General features: G+C 37.8%; 1 protein-coding gene across 1 annotated transcript in view; it reads right to left on the bottom strand.

The window, feature by feature from the left end:
* The window catches only part of CFAP54 (cilia and flagella associated protein 54), a 335670-nt gene that overhangs the window by 84066 nt on the left and 227342 nt on the right, over window positions 1-24262 (bottom strand). Inside the window, exons 54-59 of the mRNA XM_077111714.1 lie at window positions 23598-23755; window positions 23245-23424; window positions 23012-23138; window positions 10741-10896; window positions 10278-10383; window positions 9334-9427 (exon numbers count right to left, since the gene is read on the bottom strand). Of these exons, the coding sequence (XP_076967829.1) occupies window positions 9334-9427; window positions 10278-10383; window positions 10741-10896; window positions 23012-23138; window positions 23245-23424; window positions 23598-23755 (821 nt within the window). The remainder of the gene's footprint in view (window positions 1-9333; window positions 9428-10277; window positions 10384-10740; window positions 10897-23011; window positions 23139-23244; window positions 23425-23597; window positions 23756-24262) is intronic.

Raw genomic sequence — 24262 nt, 5'->3', positions numbered from 1 at the left:
AAAATCTACCCTATTTCTATCTCCTGATGGCCTGGTCTTAACTGAAATTCTCCAAGATCATTCATTAATGTTGGTTCACATGAGTGAGACCATACAGTATTTGTCCTTTTGGTTCTGGCTAATCTCACTCAGCATAATGTCCTGAATGTCTATCCATGTTGTTACATGCTTCATAACTTCATTCTGTCTTACAGATGCATAATATTCCATCATATGTATATTCCACAGCTTGTTTAGCCACTCGTCTGTTGATAGACATTTAGGCTGTTTCCTTTTCTTGGCAATTGTAAATAATGCTGCCATAAACATTGGTGTGCAAATGTATGTTTCTGTCCTTGCCCTCATGTCCTCTGAATAGATACCTAGCAATGGTATTGCCGGATCATACGGCAATTCTCTACTTAGCTCCCTAAGGAATGGCCTAACTGCTTTCCACAGTACTTGTCCATTTGACATTCCCACCAACAGTGGATAAGTGGGCCTTATCTGCATCCTCTCCAGCACTGGTCATTTTCTGTTTTATTGATAATGGTCACTCTGGTGGGTGTGAGATGGTATCTTATTGTGGTTCTGACTTGCATTTCCCTAATAGCCAAGGAAGTTGAGCATCTTTTCATGTGCCTTTTACCATTTGTGTTTCCTCTTCTGAGAAGTGTCTGTTCATGTCTTTTGTCCATTTTAGTAATTAGATTCTTTTTCTGATTGTTGTTGAGTTGAACAATCTCTTTGCATATTCTGGATACTAGAATCCAGAATCCTTATCTGATATATCATTTCCAAATATTGTCTCCCATTGTGTGGGCTGTCTTTTCACTTTCTTGACAAAGTTCTTTGATGCACAAAAGTGTTTAATTTTGAGGAGTTCCCATCTATCTATTTCTTTCTTCAATGTTCATGCTTTGGGTGTAAAATCTAGGAAACCGCCTCCTATTATAAGATTTATAAGATACTTCCCTACATTTTCTTCTAGAAGTTTTATGGTCTTAGATCTAATGTTTAGGTCTTTAATTCATTTTGAGTTAATTTTTGTATAGGGTGAGAGATATGGATCCTCTTTCATTCTGTTGCATGTGGATACCCAGTTGTCCAAGCACTACTTATGGAAGAGACTGTTCTGTCCCAGCTGAGTTAGCTTGACTGCCTTATCAAAGATCAATTGTCCATAGATGAGAGGGTCTATATTTGAACACTCTATTCAATTCCATTGGTCAGTATATCTATCTTTATGCCAGTACCATACTGTTTTGACCACTGTAGCTTCGTAATACGCCTTAAAGTTAGGTAGTGTGAAACCTCTGACTTCATTTTTTTCTTTCTCAGGATATTTTTAGCTATTCAGCTAATCTGTCCTTCCAGAAAAATTTGGTTATTCATTTTTCTATTTCTGAAAAGTAAGTTTTTGGGATTTTAATTGCTATCACATTGACTCTATAAATCAATTTAGGTAGAATTGACATCTTAACTATATTTAGTTTTCCATTCAATGAACACAGTATGCCCTTCCATTTATTTAGATCTTCTGTGATTTCTTTTAGTAATTTTTTGTAGTTTTCTTTGTATAGGTCTTTTGTATCCTTAGTTAAATTTATTCCTAAATATTTTATTCTTTTGGTTGCAATTGTAAATGGAATTTTTTTCTCGATTTCCCCCTCAGATTGCTCATTACTAGTGCATAAAAACACTACAGATTTTTGAGTGTTGATCTTGTAATGTGCCACTTCGCTGTACTCAATTATAAGCTCTAGTAGTTTTGCTATGGATTTTTCAGAGTTTTCAACATATAGTATCATATCATCTACAAAGAGTGAGAGTTTTACTTCTTCCTTTCCAATTTTGATGCCTTGTATTTCTTTTTCTTCTTTGATTGCTCTGGCTAGAACTTCCAACACAATGTTGAATAGCAATGGTGATAGTGGACATCCTTGTCTTGTTCCTGATCTTAGGTGGAAAGCTTTCAGTTTTTCCCACTGAGGATGATGCTAGCGGTGGGTTTTTCATATATTCCCTTTGTCATGTTGAGGAAGTTCCCTTCTATTCCTACCCTTTGAAGTGTTTTCAACAAGAAAGGATGCTGACTTTTGTCAAATGCCTTTTCTGCATCAATCAACATGATCATGTGTTTTTTCTGCTATGGTTTGTTGATATGGTGTATTACATTAATTGATTTTTTTATGTTGAACCATCCTTGCATACCTGGGATGAATCCTACTTGGTCATGGTGTATAATTCTTTTAATGTGTTGCTGGATTCGATAGGCAAGAATTTTGTTGAGGATTTTTGCATCTATAATCATTGGAGATATCGGTCTGTAATTTTCTTTTCCTGTAGTAATTTTTTCTGGCTTTGGTATGAGGGTGATGTTGGCTTCATAGAATGAGTTATGTAGATTCCCTTACTCTTCAATTTTTTTTGAAGAGTTTGAGCAGGATTGGTACTAATTCTTTCTTGAATGTTTCGTAGAATTCACATGTGAAGCCATCTGGTCCTGGACTTTTCTTCTTTGGGAGCTTCTTAATGACTAATTCAATTACTTTACTTGTGATTGATTTGTTCAGGTCATCTATTTCTTCTTGAGCCAATGTTGGTTGATCATGCCTTTTAGGGAAGTTGTCCATTAAATCTACATTGTCTAGTTTATTATCATAAAGTTGTTCATGGTATCCTCTCATTACCTCCTTTATTTCTGCAAGGTCAGTGGTTATGTCTCCTCTTCCATTTCTGTTTTTATTTATTTGCATCCACTCTCTTCTTCTTTTTGTCAACCTTGCTAAGGGTCTGTCAATCGTATTGATTTTTCTCATAGAACCAACTTCTGGTTTTGTTGATTTTCATGATTGTTTTCATGTTCTCAATTTCATTTATTTCTGCTCTAATCTTCATCATTTCTTTCCTTTTGCTTGCTTTGCTCTTAGTTTGCTGTTCTTTCTCTAGTTCTTCCAAGTAAACAGCTAATTCCTCAATTTTTGCTCTTTCTTCTTTTTTGATATAGGCATTTAGGGCAAAAAATTTCCCTCTTAGCACTGCCTTTGCTGCATCCCATACATTTTGATACGCTGTGTTTTCATTTTCATTTGCCTCAAGCTATTTACTGATTTCTCTTGTAATTTCTTCCTTTACCCACTGGTTGTTTAAGAGTGTGCTGTTGAGCTGCCATATATTTATGAATTTTCTGGCCCTCTGCCTATTATTGATTTCCAACTTCATTCCTTTACGATCCGAGAAAGTGTTTTGTATGATTTCAATCTTTTTAAATTGATTGAGACTGGCTTTGTGACCCAGCATATGGTCTATCCTTGCGAATGATCAATGAGCACTTGATGAAAAGGTCTATCCTGATGTTGTGGGGTGTAATGTTCTATAAATGTCTGTTAAGTCCAGTTTGTTTATTGTATTATTCAAATTCTCTGTTTCTTTATTGATCCTCTGTCTAGATGTTCTGTCCATTGATGAGAACAGGGAATCGAAGTCTCCAACTATTATGGATATTTAGATGTGTCTATTTCGCTTTTCAGTGTTTGCTTCATGTATTTTTGAGCACTCTGGCTTGGTGCATAAAATATTTATGATTGTTATGTCTTCTTGTTGAATTGTTCCTTTTCTTAATACACAGTGTTCTTTTTGGTCTCTTTTAATGTTTTACATTTGAAGTCTAATTTGTTGGATATTAGTATAGCTACTCCTGCTCTTTTCTGATTGTTGTTTGCAAGAAATACCTTTTCTCAACCTTTTACTTTCAACCTATGTTTATCCTTGGGTCTAAAATGCATCTCCTGTAGACAGCATATACTTGGGTCATGATTTTTAATCCATTCTGCCAGTCTATGTCTTTTGATTGGGGAGTTTAATCCATTAATATTTAGTGTTATTACTGTAAGGGCAAGTACTTTCTTCTACCACTTTGCCTTTTGGATTTTATATGTCATATCTAATTTTTCTTCTTTTTACCTTTACTGATAGTCTTCATTTCTACACTCTTCTCCACACCCCTCATCTCCTGTCTTTTCCTATCTGTCTCTAGTGCTCCCTTCAGTATTTCTTGCAGAGCCAGTCTCTTGGTCACAAATTCTTTCAGTGATTTTTTTTTTCTGAAAGTGTTTTAATTTCCCCCTCATTTTTGAAGGACAATTTTGCTGGATATAGAATTCTTGGTTGGCAGTTTTTCTCTTTTAGTATCTTAAATATATCATACCACTGTCTTCTCACCACCATGGTTTCTGCTAAGAAATCCTTGCATAGTCTTATTGGGCTTCCCTTGTATGTGATGGATTGCTTTCCTCTTGCCTCTTTCAAAATTCTTTCTTTGTCTTTGACATGTGACATTCTGATTAGTGTCTTGGAACACATCTATTTGGATCTATTCTGTTTTAGGTATGCTGCACTTCTTGGATCTGTAATTTTAAAATTTTAAGTCTTTCATAAGAGTTGGGAAATTTTCAGTGATAACTTTCTCCATTAGCTTTTCTTCTCCTTTTCCTTTCTCTTCTCTTTCTGGGACACCCACAACACGTATATTCACGCACTTTTATGTTGTCATTCAATTCCCTGAGTCCCTGCCCATATATTTATTTTTTTACATGGGCAAGCACTGGGAATTGAACCTGGGTCCTCTGGCATGGCAGGCGATCATTCTTGCCTGCTGAGCCACCATGGCCCGCCCCCTTGCCCATATTTTTCCATCCTTTTCCCTATATTTTCTTTTGCTTGTCGGACTTCAGATGTCCCGTCCTCCAGCCTACTAATGCTATCTTCTGCCTCTTGAAATCTAACATTGTAGGTTTCCATTGTTTTTTTCATCTCTTCTACTGTGCCTTTCATTCCCATAAGTTCTGTGATTTTTTTTTTCAGACTTTCTATTTCTTCTTTTTGTTCATCCCTTGCCTTCTTTATATCCTCCCTCAATTCATTGATTTGATTTTTGATGAGGTTTTCCATGTCTGTTCAAACATCCTGAATTAATTGTTTCAACTCCTGTATCTCATTTTAATTGTTTATTTGTTCCTTTGACTGGGCCATATCTTTAATTTTCCTAATATGATTCATTATTTTTTGCTGGCATCTAGGCATTTAACTTACCTAATTAGTTTATTCTAGAGATTGTTTTCACTTTTTTTACCTATGATTTTCTTGCTGGATGACTTTGCTGTCTATCTGTTCTTTGACATTCAGTTCAGCTTATTCTAGACTTCTAGCTTAGGTTTTGTTTAACAGATCAGAATTTTTTAGTTCTTGTTTTCTTGTTTCTTGCCCTTCCCTTAGGAGGGTCTACTTAGGTATTATAGACCCCAGTTAGATTTTCCCAGACCTGACTGGCCTCCTCTCAGGAGGAAAGTGTCACCTGAGCCAGTGTTGGGTGAGACTCAACAGGTTGAAAGATTTTCCTATGAAGCCTCTAGACTCTGTGTTTTTCCTCTCCTGCCCAGTGTGTGGTGCTTGTCTGCTTGTAGGTCCCATCAGCATAAAGTGATGTGGTACCTTTAATTTCAGCACACTGTCATTGCTGGGGACATGGTTGAGACAGAAGAGAGGTTGTAGGCTGGTTTTAATTGCTTCAGTTTTCCAGACCCTGGGGTCTGAATTCCTTGAGGGAGGGATTCCACCTGAGCTGGGCCCCACCAGGCACAGACCTCAGACAAGCTTAATTATACTCCTGCCTGGAGTAGTTGGAGCATGATAAGCCTTGCAGTTGTATCCAAAGAGCAGTCAAGCCGTAGAAACACAGCCACAAAAAAAGAAAAGGAAAAAGAAATCCTTTTCAGAACAGGACACCCATTCCTTGGGTTTGCCAATCAAGAGCTTAAGTTGGTACACTGCTCTATGTATCTCCAGGTCCTATTGTACCCCCTCCTTTACTTCAGGGCCCAGACCCTTTCAAGTATTTTGTACTGTCCAATCCCAAAAAAATTCTGTATTTTTTTTTTCTTTTTCCGTCAGCCCTGCCTTCACTGTGCTTGGGCAAAAACCAGCAACCTCAGATTTTACTCAAGGTTCAGCTGAGCTGGGGGCCTATTTTTAGTAGTCAGAATTTGTTAATTCCACAGTTGGAGTTTGGTTGTGCTCAGACCCTGCTGTTAGTAAAGTCTCTTTCCTTTCCCCTCTGGGAAGAAGGCTGGGGGGAAGGGGCACTGGCCTCCATGTCTTGGGGGACTCATGGTTCTGGGTCAGATCACAGCTGGTCCAGCGTGTCCATCTGATGTACACTGTGTGCCTAGTCACTGATGTGGCCCCAGCAGTTGTTCTGTACTGTTCCTGGCTATTTACTAACTGCTCTGGAGGACAAACTAAATCCCACACTTCACTAAGCTGCCATCTTGGACCCCTCTCCTCAGTACCTCCCAATTTTTTAAATGGGCAAATGATCCATCTTGAATGGACATTTCTCCAAAGAAGATTTACAAACAGCCAATAAGCACATGAAAGTTCTCAACATCATCAGTTATGAGTGAAATGCAAATCAAAATAACAATGAATACCACTTCACACCCATGAGGATGGCTATAATCAAAAATATAGATAACAAAAAGCATTGATGAGGATATGAAGATATTGGAACCCTCATACATTGCTAGTTAGAACATAGAATAGTACAGCCACTTTGGAAAACAGTCTATCAGATCTTAAACACAGAGCTGCCATACAGCCTAGCAATGGAACTCTTGGGTATAGACCCAAGAGAAATGAAAACGTTTGCCCACTGAAAATTCTGTATATAAATTTTCAAAGCAGCATTATTCATAATATCCAAAGAGTGGAAACAATTCAAATGTCCATCAACTGTTGAGTGGATAAAGAAAATGTGCTGTATTCATATAATGGGATACTATTTAAGAATATAAAGGAAAGAGATACTGATACATGCTATACAATGGACGAACCTCAGAAAGACCATACTAAATGAAAGAAGCAGATGCAAAGACTACAAGTGTATGTGATTTGATTCCATTTATATTAAATATACAGAAAAGATGACTTAATAGAGACAAATCAGATTAGAGATTGGTAAAGTTGTGTTGGAGTAGGAGTAGGACTGGAGAGTGACTACAAAGGAACACAAAGGATTTTTATAGGATATGTTCTAAAATGGCATCCTGGTGATAGGTGCACAACTCTGAAAATGTATTAAAAGTCTATGAATTACAAACTTAAAATGGATGAATTTCATGGTATGAAAAATTTTTACCTCAGTAAATCCACTTCTAAAATGAGTACATGCTTTTACCTCTATTTTGGACTGTCTTTCTCCTACACAATTGCTTGGAAAACTCCTACTCAGTCCTTCAAAGTTCACCTCATCTCTGAAGACTTCTCCAGCATTGCTCCAAAGCACAATTAGTCCCTGCTTTGATTAGTCCCTTGATTTAGTCATCACACTGCAATATGGCTCTCTTCCTTGCTAGACTGTGCTTTTATGAGAAGAAAGCAATGTGCCTAACATTCATTAAGCACTCAAGTGTTTAGGTAATCAATGAATAAATGAATATTCAAGAATTAGTACATTCAACTTAAATAAGAAGTAATTATTAATATCCACTATGTGCAAAATACTTAAAAAATAATGTAGCTATTTAGCCAAAGTTACATAATGTTAATAATAGTTGCATGTTTTTTTGAGTACTAACTTTGTGCCAGGCCAATTATCTTGCTTAACTCTCTGAGCCACTCTAAGGGGTCAGATCATCATTTCCATTTCATAGGCTTAGAAAGGCCACCCAGCTAGTATGTCATGAACTTAGGATTCAAATGCACTCTTGCTATATGGACTCTCCATACTAGTGAAATGATAGTGCTTTCTTTTAAGGGTTTATAACAAATTGCATTTATTAGGACACATTTTAAATGTTATATTTTAATGGTCCATGGGCATGGATGAATTTTTTAGTTCTTTTTGGCTGTTTACTGTGCCTTTAGTAACAGTATGACTTGCTAAAATATTTATAAAGTGTCAAGATTTAGAAAATAACGATCATATTGTTGCCTTTCATTCAAATTCTAACTTTTTGAAGCTCTTAAGTATAAATACTTCTCCAATATAATAAAGGTCAAAAAGGTGATATATTACTATCCTAGCATCCTATTAATTAATTTGCATGGCCACTTGGTATGGAAGCAAAGATTTCTTTTCTCTTACCAGAAATAAATATGTTTTTCACACTACAAAAAAGGAAGTTTTCTAGTTGGAAATTATTCAGATTAAAAATAATAGCTGCTATCCACCTAAGACAGCTACCACATGAATAACTCAATTTTCTGGATGTCCATTTGCCCAAAGGTTTTAAATCAGGTTTATCCTCTCTCAAACATTAGAAATGTGATGTCCCCGCAAAAAAATTCTAAAAAGATCTCTCGGGATGGGGGTGGGTAGCATGTCAAAGAATTATTTAGGATGAAATATAAAAGCCTACTGAAATTTTAAAAGAAAAAACAAGTAATTGAGCTTATACACACATCTCAGACCTGCCCCGTGCGTGGCCGCCTCTCCAGCCTCACTCACTTTAGACAGTTACCCATGAGATCCATAGAACAGCAGCATCACCACGCCTGGGAGCACCTAAGAACCACTGAGTCTCAAAGCCCAAGCCCAACCTACTGAATGAGAATCTGCATTTTTCACAAGGCTTTGGAGATAGCTCTGCATCTTCGTTTGAGGTCGACCTCCACCACTGCAGGTCTTTGCATGTCTCCTTCACCCATCTATCCCACTTTGAGTATCATCTCTTCCCACCACAATCATTCCTGTTCCCATTATCCCAAGTTTCTCCCCAACCCTGAATTTCACTGGCCTAGGGTCATCTCCATACTCTTCTCCTCCACAGCTGGTTTATTGTCTGCCTCCCTCTACTGGAAGGTAAATTCCAGGAAAACAGGGACTGAGTCTGTCATGAGCACTACTTTATCACTTTCCTCTAGAACAGTGCCTGGGTCAGATAGAGCAGGTGTTCCATAGATATATGATGAGTGAATGAATGACTCTATCACACGGTGACTGGTTTATTGGCCATACCAGTATTGAGACCCTTATTTGTCAATCTGCTTAGTAACATATCATCTCCTTCAATTTCCTGACCAATACCAATGACCCACTGGTTGAATATATACATATACCTGTATGTCATGGATAACAATTTAACAGGAAAAAATATCTATGTGAAATCTATTTCCAGAACCCTACATAAAATATCCAAAGAGGTATCTAAAGCTAAGTGTGACTGTAAAGAAATGAAATTTATTTCTATTAGTTAACCAGGAAAATCAGACTCAATATTTCAATCACACCATATTACAGAAATAACAAGATCAAAGGCAATTAACTTATAATTTTTAATAAAGGTTTATTACCTTCAATGGTACTGGTATTGTTGAAGATTTGCACTTTGGCTTCCTCAGATATAAATATAATAGGGCCATCTCTAGGTAGGAGTCTCTTATCAACCTAAAATGATACAGTATCATACTAATTAACAGCTTCACCACTCACAATCATATTGCATCACTTGACGACAATTTCTGAGTCGATAAAAGGTAAATAGAGGCAAAACCAGCATCTGTCACAATGTCACACCTTCTTTTCAAAGCACCTTTGGCCGCAAGCACCAGCCTCTTTCTCCCCACTGAAACTGGAAGCTCATACAGAGAGCTGAGTGTTCTACCTTGTCCTGTGCTAGTGACACTCTGTGCCATGACTGCTGCGCTATGCCCAGCATCAAGACCATCCCAGAATACTCTAGGACACAAGGTACTAGAAATGTAAAGGTCAGGACTGGAAGAACATCCCTTGAAAACTGAGCCTTTCTTTTTCCTCCCACACCAATCAAAAGGAGAAGCGAAGCACAGGGTTATATAGAAAGCAGGGCTTGGTATGGGTTGGGTGTGTCGTCACTATCAAACTTCTCCGGCAGGGCCATTTTTCATCACTTTAGGAGTAAGGATGATGGCTTACTCTCAATCTAGAGGTGATTTTTATAATTAAGAATTTAGAATTAAGTTGGCCAGCCATGATGCTGATGACCCAGAGTGAAGAACCACATAAATCCCCTCTAAGTACAATTTCAATCCTGGGACTGTGCTTCACAGTCCAGTATGCCACCGTGATAATGGCCCTTGTCAACCAGGACCACAAATGAGGTTGTAGGTCAGTAAACCTAATGGAACTAGCCCTGACATGAAGGGAACTTCCAGTCATCCCAACCGCAAATACTTAAAGTAGTACCAGAACATGGGACTAAACCCAAAATACACATATTGCTATGACAATGGGAAGATGGTTTGACTTTTATTTTTACCCTGAGTTTTGATCATTTCTCAGGCTTAGTTGTATAGCCTCAAACAAACTCTCAAGTTGTGAGGTCGGAGATTTCTCTTCCATCAATATTTGACGTTCTATTTTGCCTGAAAGAAGAACAAGATATACAAAGTTATGTTTTTTTTTCCTTTTGCTATAGTTTAGAACTTAGGAACAAATAAGTTCATGCTGAAATTCAGGAACCTATGTGCTATCCTGTTTATTTTTTTCCTGCTGGAAAGTAAGCCAATCAAGAAAGACCTATTATGTCTTTCTCCAGGATTTCTGAGGACTTAACTAAGCAGGGCTCTTCTTCCTAAAATTAAGTTTGTCATCACCTAACCCTCTGTAAAATTTGTATTTTTTTAGTCTGAAATTTTCAAGAAGATTTCCAAGAAGTCTACTGTCACTAGAAAAAGAAATTCACAAACTGTATCATAGTTCTAACCCCAAATATATCTTACCTTTGAGAAAAAGAATCTCAGCTTCCACCTCATGTTCTTCTGTTGCTGATAACTTACAAAGCTTCAATGCCGTTTCAAAGACATGAAGAGCAGGTAACCACTTTGATGGTTCCTTCTTTTTAAGGGTATAATATATTTGCTTTGCCACTGTATGTCCTAAAAGACAAGCAGTTGGATGAAGTAGAAGTGATACAGTTCATAGTGTTCCTAAAAAGCCTTCATGCAGGACTTCTTTTACACTAATGGCATTGGCTAGGAGCTCTGGTGGTGTTTACAGCTTTTAGCATCTAAGAAATGTTTGAAAGAAACAAATATCCAGTATTTTAATGAACCCCAACAAAAGCCCTTTGCAATCTTATATCTGATAAATTTCCAACATGCAGTTTCATTTTTTAAATGAAGGATACTCTCTAAAGTATCTTTTGGTTCTAAAATCATATGATGCTTCACAAAGCAACCTTCATGTTCTTCCAGAAAAAATCTGAACATTTTATGTGACTGCCAATAAAATTTGCATACAACAATAGCACACCATTTTCTTTCTATTCGCCACTATAGTGTCTGCTTACTATGCATACGGTTCAACCAGACATCAAATCCATTATGGACAAGGGCCACTGAATACTTCTTGTATGTCCTCATCATCACTTGTCAAACATAAAGGACTGAAAGGGGCAGTGCAAGGGGCATTAGATTTATTCTGTGCAGGCTCAAAGACAGACAGACATTTATTTATTCAACAAATATTTGCTGAGTGCTTAATGAGAGTCAAGTGCGTTCCTAGGCACTGGATGAAAATGAGAAAAGAACTAATAAGAGCTAAGATTTACTGAGTATTCCCTACCTGTAAGTCTCCATCCTATGTACTTTAATGAGTATCTTCTGTAATCTCACAACTCTGCACCCATACTATCATTATGTTCGTTTCACAAAGAAAAAAAGGGGAGGAGAGGATGCAGGCACAGCAAGATTTATATAACTTGTCCAGGATCACGTGGCTAGTAAGTGGCATGGCTATGATCTGAACCTTAGCAATGTTACCCCAGGACTTAGGCCTTACACTACAAATCTGCATTGTCTTGTAAGAGGGAAGTCATGAAGCTTAGTGTTTACTGGAAATATAAACAGGCAGACAGGCAGTCAAAATGCTTTGTGCACGAGGGAAAGAACCCCTGGGCATTTGGGTAACAGATCACAGGGACCTGGGAAAGGTTAGGGAGGGCTTCCCAAAGAATGAGGATGTCTAAGCTAACAGATGATAATCCCCTTGGCTTTTGATAATTTTAAAGAAATTAAGCTAGGATAAGAAATAGAAGACAGCTGTGGGAGATACTACATTGACTGGATAATTTAAGAGTAGAGGACTATACACAGTATAGGGCTGCGGAATGATGCTGACTAGGGTTCTAGTTGAAGTGCTGGGTCCTGGCCAGTTATTGGCACTACCATGTCATCTGAGACTTTAGACAAGTCCCTGTATGCATCTAAGCCTTGGGTATTTTCCTCTGAAAAATAAGGCAGCAGAACTAGGAAATACCAAAGGCCCTTTTCAGTTCTGAAATTCTTTGACTCCAAGATGCTATGCCCTACAAAGGATTTTCAAGAGACCTAGAACTTTTTTAAATTTTTAGTTCAGGAATGTGCTAGAGGATCAGCAGGAACTAGGGAAAGCTTTCTCTCTTTTCCTCTCTCTTCCTCCCCTTCTCTCTTTCATCCATAGAGGGGTTACTGAGCCCTTATTGTGGGCCAGGCAGGCTGAAAGTACAGAGACGGAGAAGCCAGAGTCCTTGCTCCCAGGGGCTCCAGGGGAGTAGGAGAGCCGGGCCTGGAAGAGTAAGAATAGCTAAAACCTACAAAGCTCTTAGACAAGCCAGGAGCCCTTCTACATACACTACATGTTCAATCTGCTCAATCCCACAAGTCAGTGAGCCTGATACTTTTCTTATCCACATTTTACAGGTGAGGAAACTGAAGCACAGAGAAGTCAAATCATCTGCTTGAGGGATTTGAACCAGGGTTCTTTCTCCAGAGAACTAGGCCCTTAACCCCAGCATTATCAGTTGCGATTAGATCCCAGGTAAGAAGGGAAGTAAATATAGGCTATAATACTATTTATCCAATAAAAGCTCATACTTCAAAACATCTCCCATATTTATAAGTTCTTAACATTTCAAATTGTACTGCAGCTGTTTATTAGTATATGTATATGTATATGTATGACAATTATACTCATGTCATTAAGACACCTACATATAACAACACTTGAATTGTGTAGATTTTTGTTAGGATTTTAAATGAACTATTACAGAAATTACTATTTTCTCTCTCTCCCCATTTAGGTAATAGGCTCTTTGAGGGCAGAGATGGAGACTGGCTCCCTATCATATCCGTTCTCTCTAGTATCATTCTTGCATATAAGTAGTGCTCAGTAAAAGTATGCTTATCGAATGACTGAAAGAAATTTAAGCGACTGTCATTTACTCCTACTATACAATTAGTAGTTTACTTTTTCATCTAATAAGGAAAATCAAGATTCAATCATTGATGGGAAAAATAATCTTAAATAGCCAGGGTGCTTACTTTTTGTTTAACAAAAATAATCTCATAATGTCTTTTTTGGTCAGAGGTACTCATAAAGGAGAAAAAAAATAAATGACTCTCTTCTTATGATGCAATCCATACTACCACTATAAAGGAAAACTGTTGAGAAAGTATCAAGACACAGATTATTTTATGCTTCATAATATTTAAGTGTTCTTTTTTCCAATAAACATCAACTCTGAAAAAAGAAGTTGTGAGGCTGACGTTGTTTTGACAGAAAAGCTGCTTTCGGTTTTGTTTTTTTAAGGCTGTATTTAATATAACAGAAAGCAAGCTGTTCAGCTTCAAGCGAGTTTTAAAAACAACAACAGTATTGTCATTGAGTGGTGACACATCTTCAAGATTAGTAAGGCAGGAAAGCAGAGAATACATTTGATTTAGCACAATCTGTACAATTTAACACAATCTGTACTTTAAGCTCCTGTAGAAATCAAATACTCTAATAATACAACAAATTGTGAACTAAAAATGTTGAAAAATAGCTCTCATGAATTAAAGAGCTTGAAAGAATTATAGAGGCCAGCCAGGCCAACCAGATTTCATAAATGAGGAAACTCAACAACATAGAGATAAAATGATTTATCTAACGTAATAAAAGTTCCAACTGATGACAATGATAGTCATATAATAACAACATTCAGTAATAATAATAAAGAAGAGGAGCAGATGGAGGTCAAGGGGGAAGATTCTGGGTGGATGAGGTCAAGGGGGAAGATTCTGGGTGGACGACGATTTGACTGCACCCCTCTGCCCTCCTTTGCACCCTCCTGTTTCAATCATCAGCCTTGCCTGAGCTGAGTGGCTACTGGTACAGGAGCAAGTGGGTCAGTCCTAGAAGGTGACGGGTAAGAGCAAAGAATGTCGGCGCAGGAGTTTTCTGCTCTCTGGGCTGGACAACAGCCTGGGAACCAGAGGCATACAGCCTTGGGACAAGGTTCAGGACAACATCCTGATGAGAGCCTGAAACCTGATGAGTCTGTGAGCTCCAGAGGAGGGCTGCCTTCTCGGTTCCTGAGATGCTGTGAGGCATCTGCACAGACAAGCTGTGTTCTCTCTATACCTGAGGCAGGCCTTTGCAGCTTCTCCTGGCACCTCTACAGGGAACTGAACTCTTGAAGGCTTATACTAAACCACCCATAAAGGCAGAACTAGTTATTCTTATCACCAACCGCAGCATTGCCACTGCAGAAGTTAATCCAGCAGCTGGACCTAAACCTCAGCAAGGAGACAAAGTGAAATGGCCCACCAAGGTAAACCTCGAAAGCAGAAAGAGAAAGAACAAGTTGAACTCCCAGAAGAGGTGATAATCAGTGAAATAAAACAGTCGATGACAACATGAATTTTTAAAAATAAGAGTATGTACAGAGATATAAACATAGCACACAATAGATATTCTGAAACTAAAAACTAATTTTTACTTTAAAAGATGATTTTGTGAAGATGGTTAACATAGAGACTTGAATTAATGGTCTGAAAGATCAAGTAAAGTAGAAGTATGTCAAATCATAGATAAAAGATATAATAAATAAATGTAAATTATAAGGGCAAAGTTAATAGACTCAGAAGGCAGATTTCAGTCTTGACAGAGAAATAATACTAGGCAACACTTAAACAGTGCTTACTAAGGACCAGCACTGTTCTAGGCAATAAACCCATTTGCTCTCCTCAACAACCCAGTGATGTTTGTTGGTGCTATTATTATCCCCATTTTAGAAATGAGGAAACTAAGGCACAAAGAAGTTGTCATATGCTTAAGATCTGAACCATAGCAGTCTAGCTCCAGCTGTAATAGTTGCTGAAGAATAAAAAGGAAAAGAGATAGTGATAAGGCAATAATTAAGCAAGAAGAAAAATTCCTTGAGCTAGCAAAGACTTGTCTGCAGATGGAAAGGCCTACTGCAGTTTCCACAGGCAAAGAAAGAAAAGACACATACCCAAACATATGCTGGTAAAATTCCCAAACTACAGGCATACAGGGCAAAATCTTATGGGTTTTCAGACAAAAAAAAAAAAAAAATTTCTTACCAAAAGTAAAGGAGAAATGAATTAGACTGGCATCACAATTCTTATCTGTACCATTTAAAGCTAGAAATGATGGAACAGTATCTAGGGAATCCTGAGAGAATGCCACATCCCAAGATTTTGATACTAACCTGAATCAATAGATCACACACCTGACAGAGTGCAAGAAATGCATTTGCAGAGAACAAGTGATCTGAGAGACTATCAGCCAGGACCACATCTGAGGAAAACACTCAAAAAAGAAAAAAGAAGGACCCAATCAACAACCTGTGAAGCAGAACACAGACTGATAGACAAAGAAGATGAAAACAAGAAGGAAGATAAGCAATAGCCTTTCTGCCAGAAATGGTTAAATAACAATAGATAATGGTAGAACGACTGGGATTGGATAATCTAAATAATAGAATTTCCTTTAAAAGGGAGGAAATAGTCCAAAGGAAAACCTGAAAATATTTTGGATCAAAAATTAGCTCAGTAAAATCTAAGAGTGGACAGAAGGAAAATTCTAAAGGTCACTTCTAGAAGGTGAGATTTAAGTAGGAAAGTAAAATTAATCTAAAGCTCTCATGTAACTAGAGAGAGCTTATAAAGGTACCAGTTAAGAGCATCATTGTGAGAGGAGACAGGCGGTTCTGGTTATCAGATTAGGAAAGAGATGTGTGAATCTGGAGACTGGAAAAGGAAAGGAAAGGTTATGAAGTATGATAGAGCTTCTAAATTAATAAGCCAAAAGGTAATAAATAACATCTTGAAAAAACAAAGAATAAGTAGTAAACATAAAGATGGTAGGTATAAATTGTATGATTACTATGAACTAGGCACTGTCATATACAATTTACACTTTATCTCAGCTGCTTATTCCAAAGATACAAGGTAAATAGTCCCAGCACCATTTTGCAGTAAGGAATCAGAATCTACGAGCTTCAGTAAATTCCAAGATCAAACTAAGAAGTGGTAATGCCTTGACCCACACATAGACCCTACAGACCCCAGCCCTCACTGACCCAGCCTGCTATATGCGCTCCACGTCACGCTTTCTCGTATTTGCTCACTTGGGTGTTAGTCGTCTTTTTACAGAACAGTCCACTGATTATTTTTATCCAAATATTTGAGAAGAATCTAACATCTACTAAGTGCATACTATGTGCCAGATATGGTGCTAAATCCATAGTTTCCATCATCTCCTCTCAAATTTAATGTAAAGATAAACTTAAAAACAGAGAGAAAATAGGTTTATACCTGGACTAAAGAATATTTCTTAATTTTTTTTATCACAAAAGTTACATGATCCTTGCAGAAGATTTAAAGAGGAATGATCAGCATAAAGAAGAAAAGAAACTTTAGCCACTATTACGCCAGCTACCTCTGTGAAAATCTTGGTATAAATCCTCCTTCTCATCTTTATTTTCCAATGCTATCATGATGTACATAATGAATACTTTGTAATTTTGTATTTTGTACATTTTTCCATAGAAATGTGAACATCTTTCCATTGGATAAAAATTATCCCATAACATTGTTATTAGTAGCTGCACAGTATCTCACTGGAGGAATAAAGTCTGAATGCACCATTACTGATTGGTTGGTTGGTTGGCTGATTTCAGTCAAAATCATTGTCTCGAGAAGTTTATATTCTAACAGAGGCCTCAGACAAGTAAACTGTCCTTTATGTCCATGTGGTGAGTGTTACGACAAGAGTAATCACTTGGAAGAGCGGGGATATCTCAACTAGTTGGGAAAACGAGGAGGTTCAGGAAGGCTTCCTAGAGGATGTGAGCTTAACTGAGATCTGAAGGATAAACTGGGTTAGAGGAAGCATGTTTGAATTTGGGTCGGGGGTGGATAAGAGAAGGATGAAGGGGTAGTGGAGTTTCTGCGGAAGGTTGTTCCAAATGAACAGATGGAACAAGTGAACAAACAGCACATGTGCAGGTCTAAAGGCACGAGCACAAAGCTACAGTGGTTGTGTGGGCTGGAAGGTTGAGATGGTTAAGAAGGTAAGAGGGTGGGCAGGTAGGTCTGCACCACCTTATACGAAGCCTTTTAAGTCAAAATAAATGGGGAGCATTTATTTAAAACAGTCTGCGAAAAAAGAACTCATAAAGATGATTAAGATAGCAATCAAAGACGGCAACTGGGAAGGTAGTATCTGGGAACCCAAAGGCTCGGAGAGCAGTTTCAGGAAGTTGTGATCAATGTCAGCAATGTCAAATGCCGCAGAGGTCAGGAAAGTGCACAGTGAACTAAGAGCTTGGTGACCTCATCAAGACTGATTTCTCTGGTCAAAATCCAGAATGAGGTGGGTTAAGAAGCAAAAGGGAGGTGAGGAAAGAGGAAAGAATGAGCAGAATTCAGCTGTAAGAAGTCTGGCTGGAAGGGAATGTAAGAGTAAGAGAGGCTAAGGGGTTGACTTATTAGTTCATTGACTTGTTTTATTTATTTTGCTTGTTTGTTTCTCAATGATGGAAATTTGAACATATTTACAAATTGAGAGGATGAGTGGAAAAGAATCTCTTGATCAAGAAGGATAGAAGCTGTATGAGACACTGGTAAGTGTGAAGCAAGGTCCTGGCAAAGGAGGAGCCAGGGTAGAACCAGAGCGGAGGCTGAAAGGCTGGGTTTGAATAAGGAGAAACCTGCTCCCCTGAAGTAAGAGGGAAGCAGAGCTGGTCTAATTCATTATGCTGATTAGAGGGACTCTGCAAAAGGCTGTGGAATAGCAGACAGGCCCATGCACAGTCTTTCAGCATATGGAGGCACATGTTCCTGAGGTTTAAAACAGTTATTAGCAAGTTTATTATTTAAGGACCTGATGAGTCTACTATGAAGGAACATAAGACACTGTGTCTTCGAGATACTTTGTTTTACTAAAAAAAACAAATACTTACAAAAATCCTACATTTGTAAGATACAAATATATATTTGAAATATTTCTTAAAGTTTTATAAGCAAGTTAATAGAGCTTAGAAAAAAAGAACAGCAATCTCATCACTACATTTGTTAAAATGTATTTTTTGTTCATGGACACTTAAGTCAAGGATTTTAAAAGATACAATACCAAATTGCAACAATTGTGATCTAAATAGATACAATGCATTTTTACACATATTCTTCTCCAAAATCTTCTTTACCAGTCTATAATAAATTTAAAGAAACAAGGTAATAATTTAGCAGACAAAAATGGCTTTACTTAAAGTTTGTGTTAATATGATGTTTTGGTCAGTAAAGTAGCTGAAATGTACAGTAATTTTAAAGTAGACTGTTTGAGTATAATTTAAATCCAAATGACTGATTAACTGGATAAAGTGCAATAGGCAAAAGTGCAAACAGTTACACATGTTGTGATTACTGTAATCAACTTCATACTTTATTTATTCAAAAAGACCATCTATACCTCCAACACAAAGGATTCTTGGAGTTCACATCACAAACGCAGTCCAAAAGCTGAAGAAAACCAGAGTGCAGGAGGGATAAGAACAATAGAGAGGAAGACAAATGATGACGGAGCTCCTCAGAGGACGTCTATGGGAACGTTCTCGGCAACAGGGAAAGGGCCTAGTACGAGAGTCAGGGACAGGTGCTAGAGGAGTGGACTGGAAAAGAAAGTCCAGGGCATGAGAGTGGAACTAGGGCAGCTAGGACTAGGTGAGAACACCATCTATTAAAAGTTGGAAGCAGAAAAATATATACAAAAATTAAGAATTACAAATAAATAGTTCAAAATTAATTTTTTAACTTTTTGTAAATTGTAAAATATAACATATATACAAAAGAGCAATAAATTTCCAAGTACATTTTAACAAGTAGTTATAGAACAGAGTTTGAAGGTTGGTATTTTGAAGGGTTACAGCTTCACAATTTTTCATTTTTCCTTCTAGCTACTCCAAGACACTGGAGACTAAAACAAATATCAATGTAATGATTCAGTAGTCATACTCATTTGTTAAATCCTATCTTCTCTATTATATTCCTCCTTCTTTTTTTTCTTTTTTGTGAAAAATAACATTTATATATATATACATAAGCAATAAATTTCAAAGTGCATTGCAACAATTAGTTATAGAACAGATTTCAGAGGTTGATATGCGTTACAATTCTACAATTTTAGGTTTTTGCTTCTAGTTTCTCTAAGGTACTGGAGACTAAAAGAAATATCAATATAATGATTCCGCAATCATACTAATTTGTTAAACCCTACCTTCTCTGTATAACTCTACCATGACCTTTGATCTTTCTCCCAACTCTTTAGGGGTATTTGGGCTATGCCCATTCTAACTTTTTCATGTTGGAAGGGGCTGTCAATAATATGGGATGGGGGTAGAACTAGTTGATGTTCTGGAAAGACTGGCCCCTCTGCATTTTAGGACTTATCTGGTCCACAGTTCTAACTGAATTTTGAAAACAGTACTATAATGTTCCTTTAAGAGTAAAGTCCAAGATTCAATGAGAAGTGATCAGTTGCTCCATGAGAAAGCCATGATGGCATTTGTGGAATAACATTTGATCCAAAAGTGTACTGTTATTATTTCATAGCCCTGAGCTAGATTTCTCATTGATACAAAAGAAATTTAAAACACTGTCCCAGTCTATGGGAAGTTTACAATCTACTGGGAAGATAAGACACAGATAATATGAAGGATTTAAGCCTTAATGAATGTGAAACAGAAATTAAAATGGGACTTTTTCCCCTCTTGATACTGCTGCTGAGAATAGGTGACAAATTTTCTTATGTTCAAAAGAGGGGGACTTGTTCATCTAGGTAAGACTTGTTAATGTTGGGCCAATAATTGATAACTGGCTTTGCCACCTGGATCCCAAGGCCAACCTTTAGAGGTATGAGAGGAATATATTAGGAGGCAAGCTTCCTGCGGAGAGCTCTTAGGTTCAACACTTGTCAGGGGCAAATGAAACAGGATTGGGCAAAGGGAGGACAGACATGATCAGGGAAACTGGGGAGAATCATCAGAGGTCTTAAACGAGGGAAGAGGGGATTTGGGACACAGACTAAGCTGGAATGAGGAGAGCCTTATAAAGGGAGATCCAAGAGGAAGTTCCTGCAATCACTTATACCTGAAGAGGTATTTCAGTGGCAGTTAGAACAGAAAAAAAGGAATAGACCAAGGGATTTTCCAGAGAAAAAGGACTTGGCACCTGACAGGACATACATTATGGAAGGTAGGGATAGGTCAAAGATGAGCCAAAGATGCCATAGCAGACCGGTCTTCTGGCTCCAGACTCCTGAATCAGCCACCTTCCTGAAACCCACCTTCTTTCAGGCCCCGAGCATCTCCGTCTGGCACCCCGCATGGTCAGTGAACGCTTGCTCCTGCCCCTCCCAGCCTTGCTCTTCTCCCTGGCCTCCATCACAGTACACGGCACCCCACACGGCCAGCAGCTCAAGCCAGAAAGCTAGGAATTGTTTTTGACTTCTCCTATTAGTCCCCGACAACCAATTGCAAGCCATCAGCAAGTCCTGTTGATCCTACTGCCAAATTCTATGCCAATCTGTTCTCCTCTCTCCACTCCACCTCCACCACCATTCCTGACACTCCATCGTAAAAGCCTCCTGCTTACTGGTCTGCCTGCTCCGATCAGGTCCACTCTCGCCTGGCCCCAGTCTTCTCTCCAATCTATTCTTCACCCAGCAGCCAAGGAAATCTTTTTAAAAAATAATTTGTGCTTTGGTTTTCTCCTTGTAAAACAAGAATTAGTTGTGAGGATTAAATGAGCTAATATTTTAAAGCCCTTTTGAGAATAGTTCCTGGTACATTCCTATGCTCTACTAGATTAGTTAATAAAATGTCATGCACCTGCTTAAAACCTGCCAGTGGCTGCCAACGTCCACATCATGTTTATAGAGCCTGCAGGCCCGTCCCCAGCTCACCTCTCCTCTTCTCCCTGCATTAGGCTGCCACTCGCCCACTCTGCTCCAGCTGCACCAGCTTCCTTTCAGCTCCTGACATCAGAGCCTGTATACAAGTCATTGCTCCCTCTGCCTCTGAACACAACTAACACATCTGCATTTCAGGTCTAGGATTAAATACCACCTCCCCAGAGAGGGCTTCCCCCATTACTTTACTTAAATAGGCACTGCCCCTGCCCTAGTCTTTCTTTTTTTAATATTTTTATTGACAAATATTTACACATATACAGTCCATACATGGTGTACAATCAGTGGCTCACAATAATATTACATAGTTGTGCATTCATCACCATGATCATGTTTTTCAAGCATTTGCATCACTCCAGAAAAAGAAAGAAAAACTAAAAAATTCCATATCCCTTATTGCTCCCCCCCATTGACCACTATTATTTCCATCTACCCAATTCATTTTACCCTTTATCCCCCCTATTGCATCTTTTATCCATATTTTTTTACTCATCTGTCCATACCCTGGATAAAAGGAGCATCAAACACAAGGTTCTCACAATCATACAGTCACAGTGTAAAAATTATATGTTTATACAATCATCTTCAAGAATCAAGGCTACTGGAACACAGTTCAATAGTTTCAGGTACTTCCCTCTAGCCACTCTAATATACCATAAACTAAAAGGGATATATAAATAATGCATAAGAATAACATCCAGGATAACCTTTTGACTCTGTTTGAAATCTCTCAGGCACTGAAAGTTTATTTTGTCTCATTTTTCTCTTTCCCCTTTTGGTCAAGAAGGCTTTCTCAATCCCATGATGGTGGGTCCCAGCTCATCCCGGAGTTCTGTCCCACATTGCCAGGGAGATTTACACCCCTGGGAGTCATGTCCCACATAGCAGGGAGGGCAGTGAGTTCACCTGCCGAGTTGGCTTAAAGAGAGCAACAAAAGAGGTTCTCTGGAGGTGACTCTAGGCCTAATTTTAAATAGCTTAGCCTATCCTTTGCAGGAATAAGTTTTATAGGGATGAATCCCCTGATTGAGGGCTTGACGTATTGATTTGGTTGTCCCCACTGCTTGCAAGAACATCAGAAATTCTCCACATGGGAAGCATGATTATTTTCTCCTTTTTCTCCATTCCCCCAAGGGGACTTTGCAAATACTTCTTTATTCATTGTCTACAGGATATATCGGGGCATCACACTAACCTGTCCAACCAACAAGATCTCATGCTCTACTCAAGATTTCATATAATTATGCTGTTCAATAAACTGACCACGCAAGTTAAATTAGGTCAAATGCTACCCAAAATATAAATTTTGCACTAAATAAATATCTCTCCCTTTGGTCTCACACAGAAGTTGAAGTTTTAAAATATTCCCTACCTTTTTCTTAAAAGCAGACTTTATCTACTTTTATCATAGTACTAATCACAATTTATAACTTTGTTTATACAAACATAATTCATTATATTACTTAATATAAAATATTATTTTATATAATTCATGTATAATACACAATATGATATGATGCATGCATGCCTATATATGGTTTGTTCAATTGTTTGTATCTGTCTTCCGCACTAAAAGCAGGCACTATATCTTTTATAATCTCCAATAACTTCCCAGGGCCCCACACAGAGTTTGGCTTATTGTAGACAAGCAAAAAACTATTTGTTGAATAAATAAAACACAATTATTCAGAAAATTGCACCATTTAAATGCAGCCTGAAAACAACAATTTTTAAAGTAATATGTTTAAACATTCTTACCAATTCTCATTTTTATTTTGGCCAATAAGATGACATGAGGAAGATAGACATTTTTCAAAGGCAGTAGTGGATTTGCATATTTAGTGTTCGATAAAGGAAATTCAATTGTTTCTCCAAAAGTAAGCATCTATAAAAGCAACAGTGCAAGGAACAATTGGTTAATGTGGTTTAGAATAGGAAAAGAGACAAAAAAGTAAGTTACTAAATCTTGTGGACACAAAAATCATTTTCACCTGTTCAATAAGAATGTTGTGAGCCTGAGTCAACAGGTTTAATTTATCTGTTTTTGAAGAGGGAGATTCTTTGAATTTCTCAGCTTTTGTTAAGTCATCCAGCAAAAGTATGCTTCTCACCAGCGTTAAATGAGATCGAGGAGAAATGAATCGATTTCCTTGGAGCAAATGCATTATATCCTATTTAAAAAGAAAATTATTCCTTTTGATAGTATAGTTTCCAAATTCTCTGAACCAAGAGCTGACCATGTTGATTGTAACACATTCAGTGCATAATGAAATGTAAACACCCCTCCTTTTGTTCTAACTAAGATCTTTCCTTAAATATAATGGTAAGCAAGGTTTCTTCATACCTGAAGGTTTGTTATGATGTCTGCCTTTAAATGTTTTTCTTGCAGGCCAAGGATTACAGCTTGCATCAAGATTTCAGCCTGCAGCTCTGTGTCACCTGCATTTTTTGCCTCCACACAAACCTCATTGATGAGGCTCACACAATCTGTCATATCATTTTCTAAAATAAACAAATGTGGGTATTTAAAACACATTGAGAAAGCAAGAAATTATGTGTGTGTGTGTGTGTGTGTATATATATATATACACACACACACATACACAGGACAGGAGCATATAGAGACTGAAAACAGATTCTACATGAAACACTGAAAAGAAATGCGTTGTCATTTGGGGGGAGATACTTAAGTATATTCCAATGTTGCAAAACATAATGATATTACATGAAATAATTTAATTTGGGAGATGGATAGAGATGGGTGGGTAGAAGGATATACAAACAGATGACTGCAAATCACTACAAGAGCTAACACTCATATGGGCCAAACTTCAAGAATTTTACCAATTTTAACATGTTTAATTCTAACTACACTTAAGAGGTAGGAACAATTATCATCCGCATTTGAGAGAGGAGGAAACCGAGGCACGGAAGGGTTTAGGCACGTGAATAAGGCTACATAGCAAGTCAGTGGTGGAGCTGGCATCTGAGCCCAAGACGGGGGGCTCC

Source organism: Tamandua tetradactyla, chromosome 7 (assembly GCF_023851605.1).
Source record: "Tamandua tetradactyla isolate mTamTet1 chromosome 7, mTamTet1.pri, whole genome shotgun sequence".
In the NCBI taxonomy this organism is placed as follows: Eukaryota; Metazoa; Chordata; class Mammalia; order Pilosa; family Myrmecophagidae; genus Tamandua; species Tamandua tetradactyla.
The sequence above is the reverse complement of the archived record's forward strand: the minus strand, read 5'-3'. Positions and strand labels throughout refer to the sequence as shown.